Source organism: Bufo bufo, chromosome 6 (genome assembly GCF_905171765.1).
Source record: "Bufo bufo chromosome 6, aBufBuf1.1, whole genome shotgun sequence".
In the NCBI taxonomy this organism is placed as follows: Eukaryota; Metazoa; Chordata; class Amphibia; order Anura; family Bufonidae; genus Bufo; species Bufo bufo.
In genome coordinates, this window is record NC_053394.1 from 74,125,634 (window position 1) to 74,142,925 (window position 17,292).

Consider the following 17,292-nt stretch of genomic DNA (forward strand, 5'->3'; position numbering starts at 1 on the left):
GGACCACAGCACTTGGACAAATGGCCTCTTTACAATATACCAAGCACAGTGCTATACACTGAATAGTAGTAGTGCAGCTCAGTCCCATTCACTTGAATCGGACTAAGCTCCACAGAGGCTATGTGACCGAATGAATTGACCTCACAGGCCTAGGAAAAGAGTGCGTAGATCACCCGAGTGCTACTGCCTCTTCAACGAGCTGATGAGCAAGGGTGCCGAGAGTCGGCCCCCCACCATTGTGATATTGATGATCTATCCCGAGGACAGGTCATCAATATTTAACTCCTGGAAAACCCCTTTAATACTACTAATTATTTTTTCATGTTACTGAGAGTAACATTTATAAGAGCTGACATTATTACACCTGTTTCAGGAATCAGTCCCTTGTGAGAGTTAAATAGAAATAATATATATTTCAGATATATACTACATACCTGCTGCCGGAGTACAGGTGCATCATCTCTCAGTGACAGCTTATTTTCTAATTCCCGCACAACTTGATTCTTGCTTTCTTGTATTTGATCCTGTGAACTAAACCAAGCTGATTTTGAATTTTTCTTTGGAGATCCAGCAAAGGATCTGGAGGGAAGATGGCATACAGTGTAACCAGTTAATGGGGTAGAAACAGGGTTGTATAATATAATATATATAATATATGTATATAATATAATGTATAATACATACTGAACCAGGCAGCACATACAATATAGTGTATTCATAGCAATTTGGGGATTTGTTACATCCGTTATACAGAAGCATTTATAGACTAAGTATAGAATATATGCATTGCACTGACTAGGCTAAAATGTTTAAATTGAATTTTAGTGAAGTTTTTAATCACACCACTACTGCACTGGGCACGGTCCACACGGAGCATTTTAATGCATTTTTAATGTACTTTTTGTTTTCTAGCCAAAGCAAGAATTAAATCTTAAACAAATTAACAGTTAAACCAGGCACCAAGCTCAGCTGAATGTAAGGATACCTTTCACTTAGTGACTCCATATGCAAAAGAGCAGTGAAGTGCACTGAGAGCGGGCCTAAGCCATTCTGTGCACCCTTGCTCCTCGTCTTTCCTCTGCAAGCCCCTCCCTCTCCTTGATTCACAGGTCAAGGTTCCTGCATAGTCATTTTCCCAGGCCCTGTCAATTGACAGCGAGGGGTTAGCTGAGGGAGCAGGAGAAGGGTGCACATAGTGTCTCAAGTGCACTTAAAGGGGTTGTCTCACCTTAAATGTCAGATAGGTCTATCTCTAGAACAAGGCCCCCAAAAAGAACAAGAGTGCACTGAGCATGTGCAGCCGCTCTCCATTCAATTCTATGGGAGTGCCGAATGCACGCCGATTTTCGGCACTCCCATAGAAATGAATGGAGGGCTGCCACGCAAACGTAGCCATCACTCCATTAATTTCTATGCAACCAGCGATATGCCACCACCAGTGTCCGAAGTGAGTCAATCCATTAAACTGTCTATTTGCATATGGATTAAAAGTACTTTTTCTCCAGAATGAACATTGACCTGAACTTTTGAAACATATCTAATGGTCTTCAAGAAAGTTCTGCGACTGTTAAATTTATCTAATACAGTAGATACTTACATGGTGGCACTTTTTGGTAGACCCATTGAGTTTGTTGCATTAGGAGTAGATGGTAGTGAAGGAAGAACAGAACTTAGAAATGCAACAGGATTCTGTATCCGTGGTGGAGAAATAGGAGATGGTGGTACAGTTTGTGCTTGGAATTGGTTCCAGTTGGGCTGTATAGGAGATGCTGAAGGAAATATGGATTGAGGTTGTATAGAGGAGGCTGAAGGCGATAAAACAACAGATGAAGTATTGGAAGCACTTTGCGTGCTTGCTGCCCATGGTCTTGTCGGAGAAACTGGGTATGTATTTACAGAGTCAAAGCTTGTAAAGAAATGATGGGGGCGAGGAAACATGTAAGGATGGCCAGCAGTAGATGAATTCTGAATGGCTGGGCTTGACACAACATCTCTTGCCACAACATTAGGAGCTGATGGCTGAACTTGCTGCTCATTCATTACTTGGTTATGAAGCTGTTGTAGTTTCAAAGCATCTCTGCACAAAATAAATGTAATTCTTTAAAGATTGTTACAAGCATCAGTACAGTATGTACATACATATACAGTGATTGGCACAACATATGTGATCTGGAAACAGAAGCAATGTATGTGACTACCACTTTAGAATTCAAGAAACATGCTGAGGAGAGTTGTAATTTTTCTATGTTCTTAACTGGTCATCAGGTACTAAGCACAGAACATACCATTTGCCACCATAAGGCTTGGGTATCATAGGTTCTGATGAAAATACTCTGTCATCTAATGAGTAATCTGGAACCACACTCATTTGTATTACTAAATGCTGGATTACAAGGGGGTAAGCATGCAATTGCCTGGGGGCCTTCACAAACTATTTCTCCCCAGTCCTTTCTGAACACTCCCAGTTGCCCCAACCTGGTGCTGCCTGAGGCGATCTCCTCACCTGGCCTCATTGGTGGTGTACCCCTGCCAGTTTGGTGTAATTTGCATTATATATTGAAAAGTAGAAATGATTTAAAAAGGGGGATAAGAAATTATTTAGCTTTTTAAATTAATATTTAATTAACTTTTTTATTACAAAGGGTTAGATCTCCATTTTTCTCTTGCAGCACTGCTTATTCAAAGAAATCCAGTGCTCGACCATGCATATTTATTGCCACAGGGAGAGGAGGATAAAAAAAAAAACACCAGGCACCTCTGACAATGCTCATCTCCTGGATCCAAGCATGGTAAACTGTAACATGCCCAACTGCAGACATTGAGGAAGCATGTAAAGCCTTCTACAGGCAGATCAGCAAGCGATTGTCAGGGGGGAAGCATTCCTTCCCAGCAATCGCTTGCTAGCTAGCGAAGGAGCATGGGAAGGAGCGATCGCTATGCCATCTCTCGTCCCCATACTGTCTAGTGCTTTACCGATGTGCAAGCGCTGATTTTTACCCAGGCTTAAGTGTTTGCTTGTTCATCGGGCAATCAGTGGCAGATGATCGGTGATGAGAATTCATGCGAGCGCTCTTTAGCAATTATTGGCCGAAATATCGGCCACTGTAATGGAACCATAACTGTCCTCATGCTGATCAGACACATTAGATGTCTGTTGGGCAAACCAACTAATTTCAGCAGGACCAGATGACCATCTAAGGCTGGGTTCACATCACGTTTTTCCCATCTTTTTAATTTATACAAAAAACGTATATGTTAAACAGATGCCTCAGACTGATGCCATACAGTGGCATACTTTCACCAGAGTTCCATTGAAAAAAGTATACAGAATACAAGAACATGGAGTGCTGCTTTTTTGTATCCTTTTTTATTGTATTGTATACATCAAAAAGAGGCATAAAACGTAATGAGAACCCACCCTAATGTATATGGTGCTCTCCTGACTCTCCACCGATGGCAGATGTTTGGGGGGAAATAAGGATTGGGCATGTTGGATTTCAACTGCCTGAACCTTTTGTTCCCAGGGTGATAAGAAACTGTCAGAAGAGCCTGACAGCGGTATCCTCTCACTCTTCCTACTGAGCATGCATGTGTATGGGGGGGGATCAGGAGTGACTGAACAAGCATTCAGCCTATAGCTATCTTGGATGTATGGCAAAAATATGTAACATTTATGTTGATACCTTATATAATACTACTACTGGGGCAAAAAATGTTCTGTCCTGAGACCTCTATCAAACCTGACCTAGACCTGGGCCCAGGCAACATGGACAGAGATCAACAAAAATTAATATATCCAAATTACTAATAGTTCTCCTGATAGAGAGAAAAACCTTGGGGTTGATGTAACAGCCAAGGGCAAAATAAGAGCGAACACTTTCTAATAAAAATATAGAATTGTTTAAAGATATTCTACAGTTGTCTGAATACTTCATTTTTACTAGCTTTATAGTAAATGTATTGGAAAAACATAAGCATACAACTGCTTTAGGTTATATGGTCACCTAGGCACATTGCTTGGGAAAAAATTATACATCATGAATTCCTCAAGTTCAACTGGGTAACAAAAACTAAATGATGAAGACAAATGGTCTTAACTGGAAAAAAAAGTATTCTGAAGCCTTTGTTACCCAGATCATATGGAAATATATTCTATGACATACATATATCAAACACGAAATATGGAGAGAATGCAACAGAAAAACTACTTACAGTTTTGGCTTTGCGAATACTGGCGGAGGCTCCTTCATACACCCAGATAATACTGAGTACGATTGACCATTTAACATATCCTGGTTATTTGATCCATAGTGCCTTCCGAGCAGGACAGTTTCTTCAGACGATGATTCGCTTCCTTTGTCATCGTCAGGTAAGTTAAATGAACTCTCAGGCCAATTTCGAGCTCGGCCTTGGCTCATTGTGGTTCACTAGAACCCCCTCTAGTTTAATCTTTCGAGGTGCTTCCATTAGAACTGGTGGAGGTGTGGAGGGCAGAGGTTCCCTTTTAAAGGCATCTATGTTGATTGTGCTTATGGTTAGTGAGTTTTAATGGGATTTTCATTGGAGTCTGGAAAAACAAGAAAATTAAAGCTCTCATTTTATCACAGTAGTAGTAAGGGTAGGTTTACACTGAGGATTTTGGGCAAATGTTTCAATCAAGCCAAATCTGCCGTGAAACTACTTTCCATTGTTTTCAACGGGAGACTAAGCTGCAGTTCATGTATACACCATGTTTACTTCGTGGTAGCAAAGTTACAGCATGTGGATCAAACCTCACACTCCAACACCAGTTGACACGTTTCAGACACTTAGTCCTTAGTCATAACTGATTTGAATGGACTGAGCATATTTAGATACTGTCACTTACCTTTCACAGTCAGATAGGCAATGCTAGAAGTGGTGCCATACTTGTTGCTTGCTGTACATGTAAACATGCCAGAATCTTCAGAGAAGACTTCTGCAATAACTAAAGTGCAGATCTCTTCTGTTGAATGAAACAGAAATACTCTTTTTAACAGCAAGTACCCATATATATTTAAAGGTTTTTTTTGCTTTATGTAAATATAGCAAATACATTTAGCCATTTTGTGTCTCCAGATTTGTGCAAACCTATGTGCCTTTATGGTTGTACAACACATGTCCCAGCTCACCTTTACATGAAAATGGATCCTCTCGATCAGGGCCCAGGGAGCCACTTCGCTACCCATAAGGGAGGGCTCCATCAGGATTGCATCTGTAGTCGTTCAGCCTCATAGGCCCTATGACAACTGACGCAGAAGCGGTGATGTCATCGCCACCACCTGCACTGGGACGCACCAGCTCAGGCCACAGATGAGTCTGTGGCCTGCATCACAGACAGTGGCGGGGAATGGGAGTGAGGTGAGTTTTTTTTTTTTTTAACTAAACATTGACAATTTGGCACTACTGACATATATATATATATATATATATATATATATATATATAATATCTACCTGGCACTACAGAGGGGGGAATTGTATACTGGCACTACAGGGGGGCATTAGCTACTGAGACCACAAGGATAGCAGTATCTAGTGGCACTACAAGAGAGGGGCATTATATATATATATATATATACAGTACAGACCAAAAGTTTGGACACACCTTCTCTTTCAAAGAGTTTTCTTTATTTTCATGACTATGAAAATTGTAGATTCACACTGAAGGCATCAAAACTATGAATTAACACATGTGGAATTATATATATAACAAACAAGTGTGAAACAACTGAAGATATGTCATATTCTAGGTTCTTCAAAGTAGCCACCTTTTGCTTTGATTACTGCTTTGCACACTCTTGGCATTCTCTTGATGAGCTTCAAGAGGTAGTCACCTGAAATGGTTTTCACTTCACAGGTGTGCCCTGTCAGGTTTAATAAGTGGGATTTCTTGCCTTATAAATGGGGTTGGGACCATCAGTTGCGTTGAGGAGAAGTCAGGTGGATACACAGCTGATAGTCCTACTGAATAGACTGTTAGAATTTGTATTATGGCAAGAAAAAAGCAGCTAAGTAAAGAAAAACGAGTGGCCATCATTACTTTAAGAAATGAAGGTCAGTCAGTCAGCTGAAAAATTGGGAAAACTTTGAAAGTAAGGGCTATTTGACCATGAAGGAGAGTGATGGGGTGCTGCACCAGATGACCTGGCCTCCACAGTCACCGGACCTGAACCCAATCGAGATAATTTGGGGTGAGCTGGACCGCAGAGTGAAGGCAAAAGGGCCAACAAGTGCTAAGCATCTCTGGGAACTCCTTCAAGACTGTTGGAAGATCATTTCAGGTGACTACCTCTTGAAGCTCATCAAGAGAATGCCAAGGGTGTGCAAAGCAGTAATCAAAGCAAAAGGTGGCTACTTTGAAGAACCTAGAATATGACATATTTTCAGTTGTTTCATACTTGTTTGTTATGTATATAATTCCACATGTGTTAATTCATAGTTTTGATGCCTTCATAGTCATGAAAATAAAGAAAACTCTTTGAATGAGAAGGTGTGTCCAAACTTTTGGTCTGTACTGTATATATTTATACTAGCACTACAGAGGATGCATTATATATAATGGCACTATTGGAGGTAGGGTGACCACGTGTCTCGGATCGCCCGGGACAGTCCCGCATTTGGAGAGTCTGTCCCGGGTCCCGGTCACCCTCATTCCGGGACAATGCAGTGTCCCGGTCTGGAAGCGGCAAGAGCTCATCTCCAGTCATCTGTATCGCCGTCCTCAGGACAGCGATACAGATGGCTGTGCACTTGCGCAACAGGGCAGGGGAGGGAGAGGTGTGTCCCTTCCCCTTCCTCTGATGGGCTGCAGGCACTAGGCCGGCAGCCTATCAGAGGCCGGCGCAGGCGCGGCGCGATGACGTCATCGCACCGCCTGAGCCCTGAGCCGTACAGCACGGGACACAGATGACATGCCGGAAGAGGCTGACTGCATCACAGTGCCAAGGAGGTAAGTATAAGTGTTTTATTTTTTTTGTCAATACTGTACTGATGCCTATTGGGCCTGGCACATGATGATGGGGGGGGGGGGGTGGACTAATATGGCTACTGGGACATGATAGGGGGGGCCCTATTGCTACTGGCACATTATAGGGGGGGCCTAATGGCTACTGGCACATTATAGGGGGGCCTAATGGCTACTGGCACAAAATATGGGGGGGGCTTTGGCTACTGGCACATGATAGGGGGGCCTATGGCTACTGGCACATGTTGATGGGGGGCTCAGGCTACTAGCACATGATATAGGGTGGGCTCTGGCTACTGGTACATGATATAGGGGGGGCTCTGGCTACTGGCACATGATATAGGGGGGACTGTGGCTACTGGCACATGATGGTGGGGGGGCTCTGGCTACTGGCACATTATTGGGGACATCTATGGGGGCACTTATTACTGGCACATTGGGGGCACTTCTTACTGGCACATTATTGGTGGGCACTATAGGGGCATCTACTGAGGCCACAAAGAACGGTTATTTTATATGAGGGCTCTGTATAGGGGCATTTTATACTGGGACACATTATGGTGGGTACTATGGGGAAGGTGGGAGAGGAGTACTATGGGGTCATCTACGGGGGCACTAAGAAGGGGTATTTTATTCTTACAAATTATGGGGGACACTGAGGGCATCTACTGGGGCACTATATATGGGACATTTTATACTGGTACATTATGGGGGACACTAGGAGGGAGGAGGGAGAGGAGCACTATGGGGGCATTTACTGGGGGCACTATATAGGGGTACTTTATACTGGCACATTATGGGGGCACTATTGGGACATTAGCTCAACTGGGGGCATTACAAGGGGGCATTTTTTGCACTGTCACATTATAAGGAGAATTATTTCTACTGGGGGGGGGGGGGCATTATAGTGGGCTTTATTACTCCCGCATGGTATGACCTCCTAGTAGCAGCACCAGCCTCTCCCTGCTCTGCTATCCCTCTGGCCCTTCTCCAAATCCTTATTATGAAATCTTTCTCATTAGGATAAAACACATCAGCTCCACCGAGCCCCCGGCCAAAGTGTGGAAGTGGCGTCCGAGATCCCCAAGGGTCAAGCCAAGTAACTGTAAGTTTTAATGTGAAATATGTTTGTTATACACATATAGCCTACACTTTGCCACACAATGTACAGTTTTTTCTGTAAAAGTCATCAAGTGTCATGGGGGGGGGGGGGGGGTGCTTATTGGTTTTTTGCCCCAGGGCACCTTTTCACCTAGAACCTGCCCAGTCTCAAGTATAAGTTTAACGAAATGCACTTGTGAAAGTAAGTGTCCCTGAATGGCAGTTAGGAAATGTGGTCACCCTAATTGGAGGGGCATTGAGGAGCATTATCTATTGGCACTACAAGGGGAGTATTATCTACTGGCACTATGGGGGGAAGACGGAGGAGCATTATATGCTGGAAATATAGGAGGGAGCATTACCGTATATATATTGGCAGGGGGCATTATAATACAGGGGGCACTGCAGGGGGATTCGAACTACAGGGGCACTGCGGGAGCAGCTTTAAAAGTACTGCGGGAACTATGGTTATATTATTATTACTGCGGTACTGTAGTAGGCATTATGATTATTGGGCACAATATGGGATGCATTGCTACTAATGGGGGCACTTATGGGGAGTATTATCACTACAGGGCTTTTCTGAGACAATGACCTATTCATTTCTATGGGCCCATGCACGCATTCGTATGTTTTGCGGATCCCTGCGGCTGTTCCGCAAATGACAGAACATGTCCTAATCTTGTCCGTTTTGCTGGATGCTGAATGCACATAGAAGGTATCTGTATTTTGCAGATCTGTCATTGTGGACCAAAATATGAATACAGACATTGCATGAAATATCAGGCTACTGTCACCTACAGTTCAGTTGGCCACTTTAGGCCATGTGAACAAAACAGTGAAATTGATGACATACTGTACAGATGTACACATTTTGCTTATGAATTATAACCGAATAAGGTGCCTTGCACTGATAGTTTTATTCTTACCAGGTTCAGCCATAGATCGAGGTTCTAGAAGGAAATAAAATCAAGATGTTAGTTCCATTCTGTGATTTTCACCTTTGTTTTCTTAATAAGCTTGTAAACTAAATATCACTGACCCAGCTACCTACCGAATATGCGGCAAGATTATGAAAAGCCAACATTTCTTTATGTTCAGACTTTAAAAGAGGTCTTTCGGGATTACCGTGATATGCTTGTGTAGTTGCTTACCTCATGTACAACTTCCCAATGCTTTTTGTTTTTCAATTTGCACTCTCCTGACCCATTTTCACCATGTAAAGCGATCCCTCTGGTTTGCTTCCATCCTGTATGTAGCACTTCCTGTTCCTGTATCCAACCAAACCCATGATGCACTTCTCTGCCACAGTTCCAGCACTGCCCCTAACAACGCCCAGCTAGTTATTATAGCTCCTCCCACCCCAGCTATTTACATAGACATTCCCCTATCACTGCCCCTGACAACGCCCAGCTAGTTTATAACCTCTCCCACCCAGCTAGTATACATAGACACTCCCCATCACTGCCCCGCCTATGGATATAACATGACAGGAAATAAGAAAGAACTCCATGGACATGGTCATGTGACCACATCCCAGAACGGGAGATAGGAGCAATAAAGGTAAAGAAATCACTACAAAATTACAGCTACCTTTATACATGATTATTATTTTATTATTGATGACGTTGAAACACTTTAGATTCAGTGGCTGTGACAGTGGAAACGATAGGGCTGCTATATGATACTAATTATATGTTCAGAAATTCATTAGTCATATGTTACTTTTGCCTTGATGCAAATACTAAAACTTGTGATGTATGGTGTAGACACAATGGGGGAGATCTATCAAACTGGTGTAAAGTAGAACTTGCTTAGTTCCCCATAGCCAACCAATCAGATTCCACCTTTCATTTTCCCAAAGGAGCTGTGAAAAAATGAAAGGCGGAATCTGATTGGTTGCTATGGGCAACTAAGCCAGTTCTGCTTTACACCAGTTTGATAAATATCCCCCAATGTGATCTATTAGACATGGCAAACTGGATTTTTCTTTTATATGAATACATTTTTATGTGCTGCCCTGTAATTCACCAAAGGAGTTGGGGCCAATGAGCATTGAAAAGAATGTGTATTTTCTAATCATTTTGGGGACATTCTTAGGTAGGACTTAAAGGGAATGTGTTATCAGAACATTACCTATTGTTTAAAACGAGTTACTATGTTAATATATTTTTAGAATATTTGATGTTTTTTTTTATTTTCTATGTCATTATATTTATAAATCATGCCGTTTTTCCATTAGCCCTTGGCCCTGATAATTTGTCAAAACCTCCTACTTAGAGATATGCTTTATAGCAGCCAATGGACCATGAAAAATAGTTAGGGTTTTTGGTGGCAGATTTATAATTTTGTGGAGGTTTTAGAGGCGCTTTTACAAGAGGAGTATTTGTCTGAAGTTCTCCGAATCCCTTTTTGACTTCTATGGAACCCACAATCAAATCTGCTTCATAGAAGTAACATGTCACTTCTGAGGCATTTTCCAAATCATCTAGTGAAAAATAAACTCTTACCATTTTTACACTTTGTGCACAAGGTGGAGTTTTAAACATAAAAATCAATGGGGAAACATACCCTGACGCTGACCTCATTGACTTCTAAGGGCTCATGCACACGGCTGTGCCCGTATTGCGGCCCGCAAACACTTGAATAGGTCCGCAATCTGGGAGATATTGTGTGGTGAGGAACAGAGGCACGGATCGGAAGCCCACGGAAGCACTACAGAGTGCTTCCGTGGGTTTTCTGTCCGTGCTTCCTCACCGCAAAAAAAGTACCATTGGATGCAGTTCTGGACCCCATTCAAGTGAATGGGCCCGATTCTGCAGACGGCAGGCAGACGGTCGGTGCCCGTGAATTGCAGACTTCACTGCAAGGCCGGTACCAGTGCAGAGGTCAGGAGGGAGTAAATAAGCTGTGACTATAATCTATTCTGAATGGTGGATCCTGTCTTATCTATACCTGTAATTGTAATCATGCCTATGATGACAATGAGATGACTGCTGAAAGGTAATCTGTACAAACATGAACAGTAAACCTTGACATATTTTTAGATTTAGTGGCCAATGCGAAAATGGCAGGCTTCTATTTTTATTTTTAATATCATGACATGGAAAATTTAAAATATCACAAGTTTCTAAAAATCTATGTTTAAGATAAAAAACTTAATTTATCAATAGGTAATTTCTTTGTGACACATTCCCTTTAAAATAACCAACAATCTGGGATTCAAATGTCCGTAAGAAAGTAGATATTTATATGTGTAGATACTGCATTGTATAAAATTAAATGTAAGTAAATTACTTTTCTGTAAAATCCGAAAATCTGGTGAATCTTCAATCAATGTTCCTTCTCTGTACCAATCAACCTTTGGAGAAGGAGACCCCTTAACTCGACTCTCAAATACAACCAGTTGACCCTCAGATGACGTTATGTCTTGCAATGACTAAAAAAAGACAGACAGGATAAGATAGATAAACTCATTCAAAAGTAACAGCATCAATATAAAACTAGTGAAAATCGGTAAAACCCATCATAACAATCAGTAACAGTAGATTTGCCTAATTTAATAACAACTACAATTCTGGGCTCCTGTGAACAAGACAGACATAGCAGAGCTGGAGAGGGTTCAAAGATTGGCAACTAAAGTAATAACTGGATGTCACAGCCAGACAGCTGAGAAGCGCTCACAGGAGCTTCTCAGATCCTCCTCCTTGAATTTCTTTGTTTTGGTTTAGTTTCTCATCTCGTTAGTCTATCTCAGCTGTCATGCAGTTAGACTGATCGCTACCCTTTAAGTTCCCCCCCATAATGCAGTTGTGTGCGGCTGATACAGTGAGGGAGAGCGGCAGGTCTATTGCAGGGGTCTCCCTTTGTTCCTTAGTTGTGGATCCAGAGAGACATTGTTTATATGGTATTGTCTTGTTTCCTGTACACCATCCGTGACATTATCAGCCGCCAAAACCGTCTCAAGCATGGATCCGGTTTCACTTTTGGCTGAACGCTTTCAGGGTCTTTCTTTGGAGGTAGCTGATCTCCGTAAGACTTTTTCTCAGTTTCAAGTGACCGGTTCAGCTTGCGTTTATGGAGTTTGTGCTGAGCCTAAGATCTCGCTCCCGGATACGTTCTCCGGGGGTAGTGAGAATTTTGTGCGTTTTAGAGAGGCTTGCAAACTCCATTTTCGCCTTCTTCCCCATTCTTCTGGTGATGAAGAACGGAGGGTGGGGATCATTATATCGCTGCTCAGGGGTAACGCTCAGTCCTGGGCCTTTTCGCTGCCGGAGGGGGCACGGCCCCTTCGTTCAGTGGATGAATTCTTTTTAGCCCTGGGTCAGATATATGATGATCCGGATCGTGTTGCTCTGGCTGAGTCTAGACTACGTCTGTTATGCCAGGGTAAACAATCCGCAGAGATATACTGTTCAGAATTTCGGAGATGGGCAGCAGATACGGGTTGGAATGATGCTGCACTCCGAAGTCAATTTTGCTATGGTCTTTCAGAGGGATTGAAAGATGCATTTGCCTTTCATGAAAGACCTACCTCCTTGGATTCTGCTATGTCTCAGGCTGTTCGTATTGACAGGCGTCTTAGAGAGAGAGGAGAGATCTCTCCTTCCTGTCATACTCAGTCCCGGGACAGTGCAGCGGTCTCATTCTGTGCACAGGGGTCTCAGTCGCTGTCAGCCCCTTCTGAGCAGGAGTCCATGCAGCTGGGGTTGATTGCCTCTGACAATAGAAGATTCAGCCCGCAGGGGAGGGTTTGTTTTTGTTGTGGAGGTATAAAACATCTGGCAAATGTTTGTCCCTCTAGGAGATTCAGGCAGTTTTCTGGGAGTAATAAAGAGACAAAAAGGAAAAAATCTTTTAAAAATGTTCCGTCTGTTACTATTGGCAGGGTTGAGGCGGAAATTGAAGGTTTTCCGTTTGCTTGTAGTTCCCGTTTTGTCCTGCCTGCTAGGGTGGCGCTAGAGAGCAAGAGCATTTTTTGTGAGATTTTTGTGGATAGTGGAGCAGCTGTCAACCTCATTGATAATCAATTTGCAATAACTCATGGTTTCCAGGTATGCACTTTGGGAAAGGATATTCCTGTTTTTGCTATTGATTCAGCTCCACTTTCTCAGAAATCATTAAAGGGCATAGTTCACAATATCCGTTTAATTGTGAGTGATGCTCATGTTGAGGATGTGTCATGTTTCGTCCTTAGCGGTTTGCCTACTCCTCTAGTGTTGGGGCTACCCTGGCTCACTAAACATAACCCCACCATTGATTGGCAAGCGAGGCAAATAAATGGTTGGAGTAACTTTTGCAGAGAGAATTGCCTCATAACATCTGTTTCTGAGGTTTCTACTAAGACTGTACCACCTTTCCTCTCTGAATTTTTGGATGTCTTCTCTGAGAGTGGAGTTCAGGGTTTACCTCCGCACAGGGAGTATGATTGCCCTATTAATCTCATCCCAGGCGCCAAGCTGCCTAAATCTCGTTTATACAATCTCTCCCAACCTGAGAGGGTCGCTATGCGGGCTTATATCTCTGAGAGTCTGAGAAAAGGACACATACGACCCTCGAAGTCACCTGTTGCCGCAGGTTTTTTCTTTGTTAAGAAAAAAGATGGTTCTTTAAGACCTTGTCTGGATTTCAGGGAGCTGAACAGTATCACTATTCGTGATCCTTATCCGCTTCCTCTGATCCCGGACCTGTTTAACCAGGTTGTTGGGGCTAAAGTCTTTTCCAAATTAGACCTAAGAGGGGCATACAACCTGGTTAGGGTCAGAGAAAGAGACGAATGGAAGACGGCTTTCAATACCCCTGAGGGCCATTTTGAGAATTTGGTTATGCCTTTTGGTTTGATGAATGCCCCAGCCGTTTTTCAGCATTTCGTCAACAGCATTTTTTATCATTTAATGGGAAAATTTGTATTAGTGTATTTGGATGACATTTTGATTTTTTCTCCTGATTTCAAGACTCATAAGGAACACTTACGTCAGGTCTTGCTCATCCTGCGGGAGAATAAATTATACGCGAAACTGGAAAAATGTGTGTTTGCGGTTCCAGAAATCCAATTTCTGGGGTTTCTTGTCTCCGCTTCTGGTTTTCGCATGGACCCCGAGAAGGTCCGCGCTGTGCTTGAGTGGGAGCTTCCTGAGAATCAGAAGGCGCTGATGCGTTTTTTGGGCTTTGCCAATTATTACAGGAAATTTATTTTGAATTATTCCTCTGTTGTTAAACCACTCACTGATATGACAAGAAAGGGGGTAGATTTTTCTTCCTGGTCGGTAGAGGCGCGTAAGGCCTTTTCTAATATCAAGGAGACTTTTGCTTCCGCTCCCATCCTAGTACAACCTGATATTTCGTTACCCTTCATAGTTGAGGTTGATGCTTCTGAGGTAGGGGTGGGTGCGGTCTTGTCTCAGGGTTCCTCTCCTGCCAAATGGCAACCGTGTGCCTTTTTCTCAAAGAAACTCTCCTCCGCAGAGAGAAATTATGATGTGGGAGATAGGGAATTGTTGGCCATCAAGTTGGCTTTTGAGGCATGGCGCCATTGGCTAGAGGGAGCCAGACACCCTATTACCGTGTTTACTGACCATAAAAATCTGGCCTACTTGGAGTCAGCCAAGCGTCTGAACCCGAGATAGGCCAGATGGTCTTTGTTCTTTTCAAGGTTTAATTTTGTTGTTACGTTCCGCCCTGGGGTTAAGAATGTGAAGGCAGATGCCCTGTCACGTTGTTTTCCGGGAGGTGGGAATTTTGAAGACCCGGGTCCCATTTTGGCTGAAGGTGTGGTGGTCTCTGCTCTTTTTCCTGAATTGGAGGCAGAGGTGCAGGCAGCCCAGTCAGAAGCTCCTGATCTTTGTCCTCCTGGGAGGTTGTTTGTGCCTCTCGCTTTGAGACACAAGATTTTTAAAGAACACCACGACACCGTCCTTGCTGGGCACCCGGGGGCAAGAGCCACACTGGATCTCATCGCTCGGAGATTCTGGTGGCCTGCGCTTCGTAAGTCGGTTGAGGGTTTTGTGGCAGCTTGCGAGACTTGCGCTCGTGCCAAGGTCCCTCATTCACGGCCATCAGGTCCTCTCCTTCCTTTGCCCATTCCTTCCCGTCCTTGGACACATCTGTCCATGGACTTCATAACGGACTTGCCTCGTTCCTCGGGGAAGTCTGTGAATCTGGTGGTGGTGGACCGTTTTAGCAAAATGGTGCATTTTATCCCTTTTCCTGGTTTGCCCAATGCTAAGACGCTGGCGCAGGCATTTATTGACCACATTGTTAAATTGCATGGGATTCCTTCAGACATAGTCTCTGATAGGGGCACGCAGTTTGTTTCCAGATTCTGGAAGGCTTTCTGTTCTCGCTTGGGGGTTCGGTTGTCATTCTCTTCTGCTTTCCATCCGCAGTCGAATGGCCAGACAGAGCGCGTCAATCAGAATCTGGAGACATATCTGCGCTGTTTTGTGGCGGAGAATCAGGAGGATTGGTGTTCTTTTTTGTCCCTTGCTGAGTTTGCTTTAAATAACCGTCGTCAGGAGTCCTCTGATAAGTCACCATTTTTTGGTGCATATGGGTTCCATCCGCAGTTTGGGACTTTCTCGGGAGAGGGCTCTTCTGGTTTGCCTGATGAGGACAGATTCTCCTCGTCTTTGTCATCTATTTGGCAAAAGATTCAGGATAATCTAAAGAGCATGAGTGAGAGATATAAGCGTGTGGCGGATAAGAGACGTGTGCCTGGTCCGGACCTGAATGTTGGTGATCTGGTGTGGTTGTCTACCAAGAATATCAAATTGAAGGTTCCCTCCTGGAAGTTGGGTCCTAGGTTTATTGGGCCTTACAAGATCCTGTCTGTCATCAATCCTGTTGCCTACCGTCTTGATCTTCCTCAGACTTGGAAGATCCATAATGTTTTTCATAAGTCCTTATTGAAACCTTATGTTCAACCTATTGTACCCTCGCCTTTGCCTCCTCCTCCGATTATGGTTGATGGAAATCTTGAATTTCAGGTCTCTAGTATTGTGGATTCTCGTCTTGTCCGCGGTTCCCTCCAGTACCTCGTTCATTGGGAGGGTTATGGTCCTGAGGAGAGGATGTGGGTCCCAGTGACGGACATTAAGGCCTCTCATCTCATCAGGGCTTTCCATAGGTCCCATCCTGAGAAGGTGGGCCCTGAGTGTCCGGAGTCCACTCCTAGAGGGAGGGGTACTGTCACAGCCAGACAGCTGAGAAGCGCTCACAGGAGCTTCTCAGATCCTCCTCCTTGAATTTCTTTGTTTTGGTTTAGTTTCTCATCTCGTTAGTCTATCTCAGCTGTCATGCAGTTAGACTGATCGCTACCCTTTAAGTTCCTCCCCATAATGCAGTAGTGTGCGGCTGATACAACTTCCTGGAGTGTGTGTGCATGCTGTTCCCAGTTCCCAGTTCCCTGTTCCCAGTCGTCAGTCGTCATTCGTCTGCAAGATAAGTGCTGTTTATGTATTTATGATTTTGTCTTTTCTGGATCCAGGTGACCCTGACTCCCTCCGTGTCAGTGTAGGGAGCCGGTGGTCGTGTCCCTTCACTATTGTAGGGTCTTCAGGTAATAGATAGCCGAGGAACGTGGATATGCGGCCATCCACCTTTGGGGTGTTCGCATAGGCTGAGCAGTGAGGGAGAGCGGCAGGTCTATTGCAGGGGTCTCCCTTTGTTCCTTAGTTGTGGATCCAGAGAGACATTGTTTATATGGTATTGTCTTGTTTCCTGTACACCATCCGTGACACTGGAATGGGTGGACTAAAGTACCCAGAAAGATTATCAACAAGGGTTATTCACTTTAGAAAATAGACGACTAAGGGGAGATCTAATTACTATGTATAAATATATCAGGGGTCAGTACAGAGATCTCTACCCAGGACTGTGAGTGTGACGAGGGGACATCCTCTGCGTCTGGAGGAAAGAAGGTTTGAACACAAACATAGAAGAGAAGTGAGACTATGGAACTCTCTGCCTGAGGAGGTGGTGATGGTGAAGAGTTCAAGAGGGGCCTGGGTGCCCTTCTGAAGTGTAATAATATTACAGGTGTGGGGATTCGCTCTGGTAGACAGGATAAGCGGATGCAGTATAGAGGCACCAGTTCTTAAATCAAACAGTTCAGTGTTTATTCACACTCTTGGCAAGTTCATAAACAAAAAGTCACCTTTTGGTTTTGGTGTTAGTTCACACCCTGTTGGCAGTTCTGCATCAAAGAGT

General features: G+C 43.7%; 1 protein-coding gene across 1 annotated transcript in view; it reads right to left on the minus strand.

The window, feature by feature from the left end:
* Positions 1–17,292, minus strand: part of MYPN (myopalladin) — a 155,784-nt gene that overhangs the window by 12,964 nt on the left and 125,528 nt on the right. Inside the window, 8 exon segments of the mRNA XM_040436148.1 lie at positions 435–579; positions 1,598–2,077; positions 4,213–4,392; positions 4,394–4,541; positions 4,544–4,567; positions 4,868–4,984; positions 9,015–9,038; positions 11,383–11,524. Of these exon segments, the coding sequence (XP_040292082.1) occupies positions 435–579; positions 1,598–2,077; positions 4,213–4,392; positions 4,394–4,541; positions 4,544–4,567; positions 4,868–4,984; positions 9,015–9,038; positions 11,383–11,524 (1,260 nt within the window).